The 17173-nt window shown below is 42.7% G+C and overlaps 1 protein-coding gene across 1 annotated transcript in view; it reads left to right on the forward strand.

The window, feature by feature from the left end:
- Nucleotides 1–17173, forward strand: part of GLP2R (glucagon like peptide 2 receptor) — a 921875-nt gene that overhangs the window by 862592 nt on the left and 42110 nt on the right. The window contains exon 10 of the mRNA XM_086930546.1: nt 4641–4729. Coding sequence (XP_086786672.1) covers nt 4641–4729 — 89 coding nt within the window. The remainder of the gene's footprint in view (nt 1–4640; nt 4730–17173) is intronic.

Raw genomic sequence — 17173 nt, forward strand, 5'->3', positions numbered from 1 at the left:
GCAGTGGCCGCCATTAAGTAGGGGTCGGGGAGGTCTGGACAGCTGGGAGGCGGGGAGGGGAGCTGGATTGTGCCGGTCGTGCTGGGGGGGAGGGGCCGCAGGGGCAGCACCGGCGAGGAAAGGTAAAGGGAGGAAAGAAGGGATAAAGAAAAAAGGTAAAATAAGCAGAAATAAGGCTCAAAAGAGCAGAGATGCAGAAAAGAGCAGAAAGGTGAAAGATAGAAAGGGTAAAAAAACGAGTGAAAACGAGTGAAGGAGCAGAGGGAGAGAAAGGGAAAATGGGCAGAAATAAGGCACAAAAGAGCAGAGGTGCAGAAAGGTGAAAGATAGAAAGTGGAAAAAAATGAGGGAAGGAGCAGAGGGAGAGAAAGGAAGAATGGGCAGAATTAAGGGGCAAAAGAGCAGAGGTGCAGAAAGGTGAAAGATAGAATGGGGAGAAAAACGAGTGAAGGAGCAGAAAGAAAGAAAGGAGACAGAGGTCCACTGGACCACCAGGGATGAGGCGCAGGGAAACCTGCGGGTGGAGGAGGGCCTCGATCACCAACACTGAAGAGTGCAGGGGCAGGGGCACCTCACTTAATGGTGGAGCTGCGAGGGTGGGAGAGCAATTTCACTGACAATGAGTCAGTGGTCTTGCTCGCCTGTCCCCGCAGTGGCCGCCATTAAGTAGGGGTCGGGGAGGGCTGGACAGCTGGGAGGCGGGAAGGGGAGCTGGATTGGGCCGGTCGTGCTGGGGGGGGAGGTGCCGCGGGGGCAGCAGCGGCGGGGAAAGGTAAAGGGAGGAAAGAAGGGATAAAGAAAAAAGGGAAAATAAGCAGAAATAAGGCACAAAAGAGCAGAGATGCAGAAAAGAGCAGAAAGGTGAAAGATAGAAAGGGTAAAAAAACGAGTGAAAACGAGTGAAGGAGCGGAGGGAGAGAAAGGGAAAATGGGCAGAAATAAGGCACAAAAGAGCAGAGGTGCAGAAAGGTGAAAGATAGAAAGGGGAAAAAACGAGGGAAGGAGCAGAGGCAGAGAAAGGGAGAATGGGCAGAAATAAGGCGCAAAAGAGCAGAGGTGCAGAAAGGTGAAAGATAGAATGGGGAGAAAAACGAGTGAAGGAGCAGAAAGAAAGAAAGGAGACAGAGGTCCACTGGACCACCAGGGATGAGGCGCAGGAAAACCTGCGGGTGGAGGAGGGCCTCGATCACCAACACTGAAGAGTGCAGGGGCAGGGGCACCTCACTTAATGGTGGAGCTGCGAGGGTGAGAGAGCAATTTCACTGACAATGAGTCAGTGGTCTTGCTCAGTATTTCAGACGTATCTGTAAGCGCAAAAGTGATGCATTGCTGGAGTGTCTCACAAAAATGATGCAACTCCAGCAATGCATCCTTTCCCATGGGGCCAGGCCCATGTGAAAGGGCCTGCATCAGTCTTAAGCCTGCTGTGAAACAGGCACAAGATTTGGACGCAACAGCATCATAAAAGTGACGCAGTGATATCTCATAGATTTCACTGCGTCACCTCTACGATCCTTTCTTGCGTCAATACGTCCCTTTTGCATACATTACACCTGACGTAGGTATAATGTGGCGCAGGGGTTTACAAAGTGACGCATCTCCCTAGATCCGTCACTTTGTAAATATGACTCAATAAGGTGCATTTTTAACAGCACTGGTGTGTCACAAAAAGTGACGTACCGGTGGCGTAAAAATGACGCATGGCCTCATAAATGAGGCCTTCAGTCTTCTACTCATGCGTCATATTAAATATATGACGTATTATGTCGCAAGTACTTACAGATACATCAGTATTTCAGACGTATCTGTAAGCGCAAAAGTGATGCATTGCTGGAGTGTGTCACAAAAATGATGCAACTCCAGCAATGCATTCTTTCACATGGGGCCAGGCCCATGTGAAAGGGCCTGCATCAGTCTTACGCCTGCTGTGAAACAGGCGCAAGATTTGGACGCAACAGCGTCATAAAAGTGACGCAGTGATATCTAATAGATTTCACTGCGTCACCTCTACGACCCTTTCTTGCGTCAATACGTCCCTTTTGCATACATTACACCTGATGTAGGTATAATGTGGAGCAGGGGTTTACAAAGTGACACATCTACCTAGATGCGTCACTTTGTAAATATGACTGAATAAGGTGCATTTTTTACAGCACTGGTGCGTCACAAAAAGTGACGCACCGGTGGCGTAAAAGTGATGCATGGCCTCATAAATGAGGCCTTCAGTCTTCAAGTCATGCGTCATATTAAATATATGACGTATTATGTCGCAAGGAGTTTCTGACGTATATGGAGTGTGTCACAAAAGTGACGCAACTCCAGCAATGCATCCTTTCACATGGGGCCAGCCCCATGTGAAAGGGTTTGCGTCAGTCTTACGCCTGCAGGCAGGCGCAAGATTTTGACGCAACGGTGTCCTAAAAGTGACACAGTGAAATCTCATAGATTTCACTGCGTCACTTCTACGACCCTTTCTTGCGTCAATACGCCCCCTTTGCATACATTACACCTGGCGCAGGTATAATGTGGGGCAGGGGTTTACAAAGTGACGCATGAGTGATGTCACTGACCATGTCATGAGTGATGTAATATGTGATGTCATCAGCAGTGCATTGCAGGCGCGCAAGTTATAGTGAGTCCAACTAACTATAACGTGGGAATTTCAACGGTTTTATGTCAGTAAAATTTCCAGCTAACTATAACTGGTGTCAAACCTATGTTTTTTTCAGTGAATATATATATATATATCATTATATATATATGTATATTAATATAAATAGAAACATTTTGAAATTCACTGGAAAAAACAAAGTTTAAAGTAACACTATAGTTAAGTGAATATGTCAGTGTCAACATTAATGTTTTGAATTAAGAAAACCACAGAGCTACCTATAATCAGGCCCGGGCAGAGTTTTCTTTGTTCCGCGTACGTGGAGTTCTGCTAGCGGTGGAGTGTGTCGGATGCTGCCATTCGAGCTGATGTTTACCGCCTGGTGTTTGTCTCGCTCTGGAAAATCAGAGCAAACAGTACCATGTGAAATGCAAGACGGTGCAGCTTCTTTCTGCTGCTCAGGTAGATTTTCTACTCGAGCGAAAGCTTCCTCAATGTGAACAAATGGTTTCTCAATGAGGAGTGCAGAAAACTCAGTAAAAGGAGTTCACCACCTAGGCCTAATTATAACTTGCGCCTCTGCAATGCACTGCTTATGACCTCACATATTATATTACTCATGACATGTTTAGTACATCATTTATGACATCACTCTGTCTTGAATGGAACAGTCCAGCCCAAACTATCAGGTCAGGTCCTCCCTGGACTGGAAACAAGAATCCTAGGACCGGTTTCGGACCCTCATAAGCCAGGATAGCTTGACTCCAGTGGCATGGAGAGCACGGGACCCACGTCTGGGCATACCCATCCAGTCTTGACCCTGCACCCAATGGGAACAGTCCAGCCCGAACAGCGGTAGGCTGGGCATCATGTTTGCCTTGTAACACAGTAATGCTGCTATCCATAGGGGACATTTTACTTTCCATGCCGTAGGTGTATTTTGAGCACCATATACAATGGGCTTATAAGAAATTTAAACGTGCCAAATAGGAAGCAGCATATGTCTATACAATGCCTTATAAAAAGTTAAATATGACAATTAAGAAGCAGCAAATTTCAACCTTATTTAGGAGTCTTAGAATATACTCTGGAGCCTTATAAACAGCTTTCCAGTACACAGAGTCAAGAAAACACTGTCTTCAGTCCACAAAAATGGGGTGATCATATAAAAAGAGGCAACTTCTCACAGACACATATTTGGCAACCTAATTGCTTTAAGATCGTCCAATAGTGTATTTATCCTTGACAGCCTTTCCCATAAAAGCAACCATAAACGTCTGTTAAAATCCTTTGCCACCATAAAAGAGCCTCCTGTGAATGTTATAAAACACATCTACAAGTTGTCATAAAAATAATGATTCATCTGTGTTTTTTAAAACGAGTTTCGAGGATAAATTATATCATTACAGTCTGTTCATCTTTGGGAACAAGTTAAAATAATTTTTGATTAAAAGCTTGCCACATCCCCACCACTTACAATGCAAAATGTTGTAATCTCTAATGGAACAGTGGCGGTCTCTGGATTCCTGAGAAAGCATAAAAACGAGGCCTGTAAAGTCTGACAAGCTGTTTAACACACATGAAGGGCAGTCAGTCACTTGGAGGAATATGAAGATATAAGAAGTGATGTTTGGGCTACATGTAAAGATGTGGGTTCCATAACTTTCAATGCTTTATTTTTTCAAGCAGCACCTCACTGATAAGCACCAACACCTCATAACATGCATGGGATGCTGTGTGTTCCTGTTTATGATTATCATGTGATCATTGCCTCTCTGTATTTTCCGGAACCCAGAGTACGTATATATATTGAGAATCGTTACTAGCATTTCCATTAATCAGATGTTGTTCTCTACAATCAATATTCATGTATGTTTTATAGTCTTCCTTAACAAAACATTCTTTCTGTTAATATTACATTTTACAAAATACACATTGTAATAGACATATCAAGCCATATATGTTTATAAATATTTGAGAGGTACCATTTTATTATCTATTGTTTGATTGTTTTATTTCATATTTTAAGGTGAATTTCTACATTTTCGTAAGAATTATTTGGCTACTGGTTTCAAAACTGAAAGCCAGGAAAATGAGATTTAATGATTACAAATGCAGGTATGTAAAGACTGTCTCCTTACCAATTCTACTCCCTTCTGTGTTTCGAAGTCCCAAAACAAACTTACTTTCTTCCTATTTCTCTGAACATATATTTAACTCCCTTTCAGTTTCCACTTCGATTCACATACTTTAATATTCTTTTTTCCGTGTGTAACAGTACTACTGTCTTATATTCATGAGTCTTACATTTAGCAAGTATTACTGAGCTTCACATAACTGAGTGGACAGCTGTGTAATATGGCTTGGGTTTAAGACGATGATGTTTTATGTGGCATACCCTTTAAGGGATAGTTGGATTTTTCCTATAGACAAGAGTTTTTAGATAAAAAGTTAAAGGGCAAATGGCCCTTTCACATAAAGAGATCAATCGAGTCGCCCACATTTTTGAGAAGACTGGTGTTTATGAGCCGTATGTATGAACACATTTTCCCATAGACACAGAATGGGTAAAACCCTTTGATACATCTGGCCTTAAGTGGTTGATGGTGGTAGTGCTATTTGACCACATTAAAAAGTGGTAAATGGTTGCTTGTCACAGGAACATTCAAAGCATGGACTGCTTCTAGCTGGTAATATAGCAGTGTTTGACGACATATCTAAAGTACACAACTAAACATGTCAAAATGACATACACAAAACAACATAACACCACAACTAAAAATTGTGTGAAATGCACCCTCAGCCCCACAATGAACCCGGGGATGCATTTAGTGTTAAGAAAATAGAGCTGAATCCAACAAAACGGCAGCAGTCAGCAGCTGCTCACACTCTGTTACTGTGCTCTTCTACTTGTTTTTTGGCCCCAAATTCCGTGAGCGGGTGTATTCACACAATTTTCATTAATTTTACATCACAAGAGTAACACAAAATTACTCTGATTACTGTATTGTAATGAAATCACCCAGGCCTAATCACCACCTCAATAAAATGAAACTCCGCAATTGTGCCCTAATGTTTTGCTCACAGTAATTTTGCACTAATGTCCTTGTTGAACATTACTACCTCTATCATCAATGATGTAATTGAACATGTCATGATTGATATAATATGTGATGTCTTAAGCTGAGCACAGCAGGTACGGAAGTTATAATTACTACACCATGATGTCAATGAATTGTTATGAGTTTGGTGTACAGCATCTTTAGAAGGAAATATCTCTCTCTGAGCCTCAGGTACTACTAGAATATTACGTTTAATTATTGTCTTACATAAATCTTATTTCCGGAATATTGCAAGCCACAGTATCATGAAGATAAGTATACGTATGTGGGTATACATGTGGAGGTGCGAATACTAAATCACTCCCTTCTCATAGCAACTGACAAGCTTTGAAACTCGCTGCCATATAATTTGCGAGCCGAGTCCAACCTAGTTCATTACAGCAAGCGCCTCAAAAAGGTGCTGTTTTAAGTCTTGTTACACACAACTTTATCTATCTGACACACCTCATGTCACCACAAAACCGCACAGCAAATACACAAACAAAAACAATACACAACAACTAATACGTCAAGAGGAGTATGGGCAGTCCTTTTCAGACTTTGGCTTGTTTGGTTGAAATACTTCTGCATTGGCCCACTTGAAATTCCCTTCTATCTCAGGCTCATCCCATGGTTTCTTACTGATCTTTACATTTTTGTCCTATTTAAGATCACATGAAATGGCCACCTAATTTGCCAGTGATTATGCCCACAGCTTCCTGGCTTTCCAGAATGGGCTGCTTAGCAGGGTCTGTGGCAGTGTGCTGTCCTTCCATTGTACTTCTCCTCGTGCAGATTTCAGTATCATTGAGTGCATACAGCAGGATGAACAAAGCTCAAGAAGGGGTGGATATGAGTGCATTCTCTGAGTTAGTACTCCGTTTTCAGGCATACACAGAGTGATGTGCTAGATTGCTCCCCTTCTGTTCTGGCTGTTGGTAAAAGGCTGATACCATGCTCTTCTGCTCAGTCAAGCAGAAGAGAAGCTAAAAGGGAGTTTGGCCAGTTGATCACATCAAATTGGCTCAGTCTTTCCCGGGTTCAAGTTTACCCACAAAACCAACATCGGCCTCCAAGACATAAATCTCCCGTAATTTATTTTGTCAGAGGCATGCCATGAAGGAAATGTTTGAAACGTCTGCAATGTTTAAAAAACGAAACTATAATTGGCTTATTTGCAACGTTCACCCAGTAGGATGACACCTGCTGCCTCCTCTTATGAGGCACCAATGATGGCCTTCAACATTAACATAGACCCCATGTATAAAGTCAGAATAAAGACAGCACTGCCCGCAATGTACCCCTTCCACTTTGGTAGAGATGCTGCACCTAATGCACATGTATGTCATTTCCATGGTAGCTTTCAGTCTTATTTGCATCTGAGAACTTTGTTCTGTTGTAGCTCAGTGAGTTTCTTCCTCTCTGGAAAGTTCTTTCAACATGCAGATGCATACTATGATGTTCCTGCTCTTATGGAAAGTCTTGTGATGGGGAGCGTTCACCAGAGCCTAGGCACCAGTATGGAGCCAGACTCACTGTTTACAGTGACATGGATAACGGCCAGACGTGCAAAGCTTTTTTTGTGGTTGCAAACGGCCCGATTTGCAGAATCAGGCTGTTTGTGACCACAAAAAAGCTTTTGGTTGGAAAAACAGGGTAATTAGGAACAGTTTTAACTAATGGACAGGACCTGACATCAGACAGCAATAAGTATAGATGAACACCGTGCATGGTACAAACATATATATACATTTTATTCAAGAAGTATATTTGTCATTAAAATGCAAACATTTTTGCTTTGTTTTGTGTTTTCTCCGTGTATGTGTGCCTCCACTGTACATGTGATGGTCAATCTACCTATACAGAGTCATATACATTTTTGTTCATATCACAGTTCAATACATTTCAAGAAAATTCATTATTTGGGAACTGTATGGAGGCTATTTAAACACACTAATCGTTGCAGTTTAAAAACATGGCTAAATGTAACAACTACGCACGTTTCGGCTGAGGGCCTTCATCAGGAAGCCATGTAAATATCCAAATGAACCTGGATGTGGGTGGTACAGTTTCTCACGAAGACAGAGGTCAAAAAGTGGTCCAGAAGATGGGGTGATGTTCTTGAGATGCTGTCTTGATGTGCCAAATTATGTGAAGGTATGGATATTGAGCAGACGAGTGATCCAGGTAGGCAATCCTGCAGTGATTGGGGTTGGTCCTGCAAGGGTTAAGATGATAAATATTGCCAGTCGGGTACTCTCATCGATGGAATGGAGCCTGTGATGGGGGTCCCGTCTGCCTTCCAGTAGTGAAGTATTATGATGCCTGTGAGGATCCTACCATGATTGAGAGCTGTGAAGGTAGTCCTCCGAGGATTATAGTGCTGGAAACTAATGGACGGCCACCGTCATCTGGGTAGTGGTACCGAGAGAATCTTTTATAATGTTGCCGCTGGCCTTCCAATTATGGGGTCTATGGCTGTCTTTGTGAGCGCTGACAGCTACCGGTCGGGTGCCGCCATCAAAGCAGTAATGCGCGGGGAATCTGTTAGGAAGTTGCTGCTCGCCTTCCGATAAGGGGGTCTGCCGGCGTCTCAGTGGATAAGACCAGGAGTGAGCTTTTTGCAATTTACAAAAGGCAAATTGAGATTCAATAAAGTCTTACTGAATTGCAATTTGTGTATTCTACCACATTCAATATTTAGAAGGGGTGTCCCTTCCAAATACCAAATCAGAATGGTATGTATTAATGTTCTGCAACCAAATTCTGGTTGCAAAACAGTAATACTTTGCCACCAGTTTAAAACTGGTGGTAACTTCTTTGCAAAGACCCTTTTCCGTTTGAGAATGTCCACAAATATATTTTACCACTGCCTGCACTTAAAAAATGAAACTGCTTAGTTTCATTTTTATTTTTCAACACTCTTTAAGGAAAACAGACTGCATTTAGAAAAAACAAAACATTTAATAAAAAGCAACCACAGACACGGTGGTTTGCTGACCTCAGCAGGCCACCATCCCTGTGATGAGTGTAACTCCTAATGAGTTGCAAATTACAACTTACCTCATTAATATGCATGAGATATTCTATTTGCAACCCACTAGAAATCGCAAATTAAACTCAAAAGTGGTCATTAATTAGAAATATTTATTTCCTAATTGCGATTCGGAGAGAATTGCAATCATGAAACAGCTATTCCTAATTTTTGTACATCTGGCCCAAAAGATGCCTTGACTGGGGGTTAATGTATGATGTATTCAACATTCCTACCATCATTTGTTTGCGTAGCACTTTTCTCCCTAAGTGGTATGGGTATGCCCAGACGTGGGTCCCTTGTTCACTGTGCCACTGGATTCAAGCTCGCCTGGCTGATGAAGGGTAATACACAGAAACCGGTCCCAGGGTGCTTGTTTCCGGTCCAGGGAAGACCTGGTTTGGCAGTTCGGTCTGGACTGTTCCCATGAGGCACAGGGTCAAGACTGATTTCCATATGGCTGGTTCTAAACTGGGGTGGCATGGTGAGCAAAAGAATGGTGGATTTAACCCAAATCTCTTGTTTGGGATAAATGTATGATTTATTCAACATTCCGTCCATCATTTGTTTGCGTAGCACTTTTCACCGTAAGTGGGATGGGTATGCCCAGACGTGGGTCCCTTGCTCACTGTGCTACTGGATTTGGGCCCAGATCTTTGGACTGGGGTGAGTGTGTGACATTGATCCACATTCGGTCCATCACCTGTGGTGTTTGCTTACTGGATTCAAACTAGCATGGCTGATGAAGGGTAATACCCAGAAACCGCTCTCAGGATGCTTGTTTCCTGTCCAGGGAAGACCTGGCTTGGCAGTTCGGTCTGGACTGTTCCCATGAGGCAGAGGGTGAAGACTGATTTGCATATAGCTGGGTCTAAACTGGGGTGGCATGGTGAGCAAAAGAAAGGTGGATTTACCCAAGATCTCTTGACTGGGGTGAATGTATGATATACTCGACATTCCGTCCAGCATGTGTTTGCACAGCACATTGGAAATGAGAACTGGCACTGGGGGCCACCTACACCTACTAGATTAATAACACAACTAATAGGATTGTGATCTGATTACACTTTTGGGCAGATCTCCATCTCTATATCCCCCAAAACCCCAACTAACATATATCATATTAATCCAGGAATAGGTCTTGTGGGTGGATGAATAACATGTATAGCCTGTTACTATCAGAGGTAGAGCCCGCCAGGCATCTGTAAGCCCATTCAAACAATCAAATTCAATAATAGAGGCCCTCATCTTCCCTATTTGTGGAGAAGCCTTGTGATTAGTTGCATCTCTTGCCTAATTCATCACACAATTAAAATCTCCCATTAATAACAACTTCCCCGACCAATCCAGTAATTTCAAACTAAGCCCATTCAGCATCTCGGGATCATGGATATTTGATATTTATGATACATGATATTTGAAACATGCGCATATTATAAACCTGTCCTTACATCCACATACTCTGTGGCTCTATTACTTGTGTTTATTTTTCCCGATTTGACTGACTGTTTTTCCTCCATCTCCCCCAAGCTCCCCAACACACCAAAAGCTATTTTTTATCAGTAATCTTTGCACATGCACTCCTCCCATTCTGGCCCCTCCCACCCTGTGTCTGGAGACCCTCCTCCTTCTTGGGCTGTGGGTGGCAGTCACAGCCCCCTGAGGGAGTCAACCCCTCCCCACCCCACCCCACCCCGAGCGTTTGATCAATCTTAATTTTTAACAGCAGAGATGAAAGTAAGAAAAAAGGGGGGGGGACCAGCTCTAGCCCAGTCAATTACGGGTCAGGAATTTTATTATCCAGTTATTGCCATATTTAATAAAGTCTAATATAACCATATCCTAAGAGACTAAACTATTCAGATATTGCTTTGATATTGTGTAGAACCATTTTAGCATTATACTCTTCAATACACATTGATATCTGCCTATTTATGACTTTGAGCCTAGCAGCCTCCTGCAAATCCCCAACTGTTTTTAGGGGATTGATCATTTGACTCAGTTTCCATCGCCTGTCCGTTGTGGGTATTCAGAGGTCTGATCGTACAAATATTGACATGCCATCACTAGCCACCTTAAATGCTGGCTGGGATTTAATGGATATTGCTTGCCTCAATAGGAAATTACCTAAATACACTAATATAGGATGTGGGAAAGCAGAGCAAGAAGAGACGGAGGCCCTCTTATTGTCCCGATTTATAAGTAGTATATGAGAACGTTGCACTTGTGAGTCCATGTCCCAGTCCATTAGGTCTTTCTATCAGCTGCACCATATACCGCCGTGGATCATCCCCCTCCTTACCTTCCAGGATGCCAAACACATGCAGGTTATTAATTTAATTCAATAATCTTTATTTTGGCACATTATGGCCATAAAAGATGCATAAAAACAAGAATACATGTCACAATAGAGGAATGAATAATTTACATAATGTCGGATGGGGTTTGCAGAAATACAATAAAATCCATAATTTAATTTAAGAAGGCATATATAAAAAATTTACTTAAAAACAATTTATACATATCCAATAATTTAAATTCCCAGGAGCAATTCATTAATATACACCCAATAGATGATCAGAACAACCTTATCCAGTACAAAATAAATGCACACAGACCTAGCCATTTATAAGTCCAATCCCAATTTTTTACGAGTATAGCATGCTGACAATAGAAATCTGCTAACACACAAGACAATCACTTGTCTAGAGTCTGTTTTAATAATCCTATATGTTTCAACATTGGAGCGAATACCCATGGCATTGCACAGTGGCTTAATCCATCTTTTTCTTGCTAATAGATATGCAGCACAAAAGAACAGGATATGATTATCATCCTCTTTAGGACTGGACTGACAGCACATACACTTCTCACTTTTTGGAGGCCCCACCGTCATGGACCAGCTTGCTAACATTACATTAGTTTTGAGTATTCCATATCTGAATTTCAGGTATAGGCTTTTTGCCAGAGGTGTCGGACCTCATCTAAAAAGTCCTCAAAATATGGGAAGTCCCTAAATGCCAGAAAACTACTTGTAATGGAACCACCTGTGTGACTATTTGGGAGATTACATACTATTTAAGCCCAAAATTTTGTTTTCACAGGTTTCCTACAACTGTGTGTCAGACATAGAGGATCCTCCCAAAAATGAGACAACCCAATTCTACAGAGCCAAATTTGGACGTGATTCAGCCAAGGGTTCGAATTGTATAGGTCCACACTCTTTAATTCTAGGAGGCCATCTCTATAATCTCCGAGTTCGGGTGTACACCAGAGTCTCACCCTGTATGAAAGTGGACGTAGGATTGCTAAATGGTCTGTACGTTTCGTGCTTAGGACTAATAGTAACGGTAAAAGTGGGGTACGCTTAGGTAGTCTTAAAATACTTCTATAGAAGTTATTTTCACTTTTTATAAAAAGATTTCCAGCTTCTGGGCCCCAAATTTCTGCGCCAGACTGGGCCTTGAATTTCAAGACTTCTAGTGCTGGTGATATTGATTTACTAAGACTCGCCCTGTGTTTCTTTAAAATTGGTAAGGAGTTCTGGGTCAAGATAGTGTTACTTTTTTCAATTTTGGGTTTCCATGAATTCTTTGAATCTAAGGAAACACCCAGATAAGTAAAGTTAGACACAATTCCAGTTTTTGATTGTTTAAAAAAAGTTCCCCTTGAATGATGTGTGAGGATTTAGGGCCATACATTTAGTTTTTTTCGTATTCATCTCTAGGCCTTTCTTGTTACAATACAGTTGGAATGTGTTTAGAAGGGTTTGTAGACCGTTGGGCATCTGTGAGATCAGGATAGTATCGTCCGAGAATAAGAGTGCGGGGACCCTTACTCCATTCAATTTGGGTGAATCATTGTTACATTCTTCTAAGTGAGCTGGGATATCATTGACAAACAATGAAAAAAGTGTGGGAGCCAGCACACACCCTTGGCGGACTCCCAGCTTTATTGGGACAGGTTTTGACAGTTCGCCATTTTGTCCCCAACGCACTCGAGCATAATTATTATCATGGAGTCTTATTATCTGTTGAAGCAAACAGACAGGCAACCCCAACATAAACAAACAATCCCATAAACTATCACGTAAAACTAAATCAAAATCTGCCCTAAGGTCAACAAATGCTACATAAATGTGCCCCTTACGTAAAAAAACATAGTTCCAACAAAGACAACAAAATCTGAACACTTGATCAATCGTACTTATGTTGCTCCTGAAGCCAGCTTGGAACTTTGTGAGGATAGCATTCTCATCTATCTAAGAATTCATATGTGTTAAAATATGCCTGGCAAATAACTTTTGTAAAATATCCATTAAACTCATAGGGCGATAGTTAGGCGGATCATTTCTATTGCCCTTTTTAAAAATTAAAACAATCTCTGCACCCTTCCAGCTATCAGGTAAATCTACACCATTAACTAGAATATTAAAAAGCCTATTAATATAAGGTGCCCAGACTTAATCTCATGTTTATACAAATCGCCTGGTATTTTATCTAGACCTGGTGCTTTATCATTTTTGACTGAGTTAATAGCTAACTCAGTTTCCTCTAGAGTGAACACTAGAGTACCGGTACAAGCTGTGTACCGGGGGTGCTCCATTACATCTGCCTCAATATGTTCAGGAACTTCATGTAGATGGGTAAAATGGTTGACCCAGGTCTGTTTATCGATGAACACCTAATGGGGCAATCTACCTGCATGATTCCCATTATTATTATTATTATTATTATTATTATTATTATTATTATTATTATTATTATTATTATTATTATATTTAATTTCAGCTACCCAGAGGTTTCCCAGCGCTAAACCAACAAGGGAGGTGTGCCTGCCGAAATAGTTTATTGATTGAATAACCACGTACCAGTAATTAGGTTCAATCCGAAGGGGTAGAAGGATAGAGTTCCACAGGGATGGGGCCAGAAAAGCAAAAGAGCGACCACCCATTCTGGCTCTCCTAATCCTGGGCATCTGGAGTTTGTGTTGATTGGACGAACGAAGAGTGCAGATGAATCAAAGATCTCAGATATTGAGGGGCCTTGCCAGTATTAATTCTGTGTATAAAACAGAGTGCCTTACATTTACAGCCACTATCAATGCAAAGCCAATGAAGGCTACGGCGGGAAGGGGAGGTAGAAGACTTGTAGGGTAGTTTACATAGCAGACGGACTGCCATGTTCTGAACCGTCTGCAATTTACGGATTACCTCTTTGCCCGCCCCCAGTCCAGGCGAGATGTTATTAGCGCCTGGACTACGGTTTTCTGGGTGTCCAAAGGAAGCATCCATGTGATTTTCTTCAACCATTTGAGAATAGTTGTGCAGGTGGAAGAGACTCAAACAACATGTTACCTCATGGACAACTGGTCATCAAAAATGATGCCCAAGTTGCAAGCTGTTTTAGATGGGTTAGGAGGGGTGCCCATTTGAGCAGGCCAATGAGAGGGTCCCCATAAGGCGGTGTTGTTGCTAAACAGAAGAAGTTCTGTTTTCCCTCCGTTCAATTTTAACTTGTTGTCATGCTTCCAGGAGGCAATGTTGTTGAGACCATAACAGAGGGAGGATGTAGTGGAGTGATGACTGGTGGAGAGTGAAAAGATGATCTGTGTGCCATCTGCATATGAATATATGGAGAGCCCCGCTTGCTCCGCAATAGTAGCCAAGGGTCTGACATACAAATTGAAGAGAAGGGGGCTCAAGATGGAACCTTGGGGAACACCGTATGCTGAATTGTGGATTTTGGACGCAGAAGTAGCCGAGAAGACTTGAAACGTCCGATCAGACAAAAAGCTGGTAAGCCATCCAAGGGCAGAATGAGTGATGCCAGAAGTCTTGAGGATGTTAACCAGAGTGGGGTGGGAGACCGTATCGAATGCGGCACTTAAATCTAGTAGAATAAGTGCCACAGTCTCCCCTCTGTCCACCAGATGACGAATGGTTTCAGAGACTCCTAAAAGTGTGGATTCTGTAGAAAGACCCGAGCGAAAGCCAGATTGTGAATGATGTAAAATATTACGAGATTCAATGTAGCTGGTGAGTTGTTTATTTACGTGCTTTTCCAGAATCTTAGAATAGACTGGAAGAAGCGAAATTGGACGGAAATTGGCAGGGTTCTTTGGATCTGCATTGGCCTTTTTCAGCAACGGTATAACCATTGCGTGTTTCCAAGAATTGGGGACCTTGGCCTCCCTGAGTGACGTATTCAATAACTCCAAGATGAGCTTAAGAGAGGAGGAGTGTAGGGTTAGCAGAATTTGGGGAGGGATGGGATCTAAAGGGGAACCAGATTTAATACTTCTAACTATGTTGTGTAATGTAGGAAGGGTCAAAGGGTCCCATGCAGTAATATCCGATTCCGCCGACTGATGATTGCATGGAGTGGTAGATATGATAAGCTCAGGGGGAAATGGGGGGGCATTAGGGGGACCAAAGTCAGCATATATATTCTCAATTTTAGAAACAGAAAAGTCTGCTAAGGAGTCACATTGTGCTTCATCCAAACAAGGGGCCTTAGGTTGACAAGTGGCACCAGAGAGTTCCTGCACAACCTTAAACAAGGCATTGGGACGATTTTGGGCATTTAGAATAGATGAGTTAACATATTCAGTTCTGGCTATCTTGCAAAGGGAATGATATTTTGTTAAAGCAGCTTTATATTGCAATTTAATGTGTGGGTCGTAGTCAGAGCGCCACTTCCGCTCGAGGTGTTTACAGCTGGTTTTTTCCTTTTTTAGAAGGTCATTGAACCATGGTGCAGGGGGGTGATGTACATTAAATGTCTGCTTTCGAAGTGAAAGACAAGTATTAACAGCAGAAGTAAACCAGTGGTGAATACCGTCCACTTGATCAAGGCTACTAACCTCAGTAAGAGGCATAGAGTTTAAAAAAAACGGAATTACATTTGTTGGAATCAAGATTCTTCCAATTGCGGGTCACTCTAGGTTTAGAAGCCGTTGCAAGGGAGTTGAAAGATTGGTCAATCGTAATGGAGAATTCTACAATAAAGTGGTCAGACCATGGGACAGGTAAGGGAGACTTACACATTACTGCTTCTAGATTGGAGAAAATTGGGTCGAGCCAATTACCAGCCTCATGAGTGGGGCCCAAATTATGCAGGGTAATGTTCATGGCTGCTAGATCAGATATCAAATTGGTACTGATAGGGCAGGTTTTATCATTAAAGTGAACATTAAGATCGCCAACAATTAAAAAGTTAGTTGCATTCAATAGTAAAGGAGCTAAATGCTCTGAAAGAGATGAAGCCCAAGAACTGGCGGGGCCAGGGGGGCGGTAAATCAGGGCACCTGTAAGGGTGAAATTGGGGGATAGAAGTATCTTAAACAGCCCAGCCTCACAATTAGAAATAAAAATATCCTCCCACTTACAAGAGAAGGCTCTTTTAAAAATAATAGCTATTCCTCCACCCTCCTTACCCCTTCTGTTTCTACCCGTGTAGGTGTAACTATCAGGAAGAGCAGCTGCGATATCTGGACCCGAATGGTCCGTCAACCAAGTCGCCGTAAGAAATAGGGCGTCAGGTTGGGAGGAGCTCAAATGATCAAAAACGTCTCTACTGTGTTTTGGGAGAGACCTGCAATTTAAACTGATGAAGTTAAAAGTGTGGGAAGGGGGCTCCTGAATAGGTTTTCATAAGAAATTGGATGCAGAAATATCTAATGTTGAGGGAAGCGAAGAGAGGGTCAGCAAACAATCAGGGCACGTCAGAAGGGCTTGCTGACGGCACAGAGGAGTATCATACGAGCATTGGGGTGGCCTAAGGGTCAAGAGTGTATTTTTGGAATCGGATATCCTTAATGTTGAACACGTCGAGACAGATGAACTGGTGTACAGTCGCGGACGGGCGCAGACGGGCAGGACTCTGGCACGACTCCGGCGTGCCACCGTCGCGCCCGCTGCGTGCGTCGGCCAGCACATCGGTTAAGTAGGGAGGCGGCGGTAGGAGGACTAGACCGCACACCCCCGCTTCCACCCGAAGTGAGTAGGGATAGTAAGACCTCCCTCCACACCACGGGCTCGGCTCGGGGAGGAACGGGGAGTGATAAATATAGATAATCAGGTGACTGTTAGCAAGCAATTTTTAAAATCATGCGGAATTTTTAAAACACACGCAGTGCAGGCGACTTGTTTAATGTGCCCCCCTGCTCTCTCACAGCAGCGTCGCACACACAGGAGCCAGTAATGCACAAATGAACAGTTAAAAAGTAAAGAGATCGCAGTCCGAGCACCTATATCGTGCCCCCCGCAGAGTAAAATTACACAGCGCAGTGCGAGCACATAGATCGTGCCCCCCGCAGTCGAATCATCTAGTATTCAATTTACAAAGATACAGCAATGCACATACCCTCGCTAGTAGGTCTGAAGCCTAACTCTCCCCTGCGTTAAGTAGGGAGGCAGCGGTAGGA

This window comes from Lissotriton vulgaris, chromosome 7 (genome assembly GCF_964263255.1).
Source record: "Lissotriton vulgaris chromosome 7, aLisVul1.2, whole genome shotgun sequence".
NCBI lineage: Eukaryota > Metazoa > Chordata > Amphibia > Caudata > Salamandridae > Lissotriton > Lissotriton vulgaris.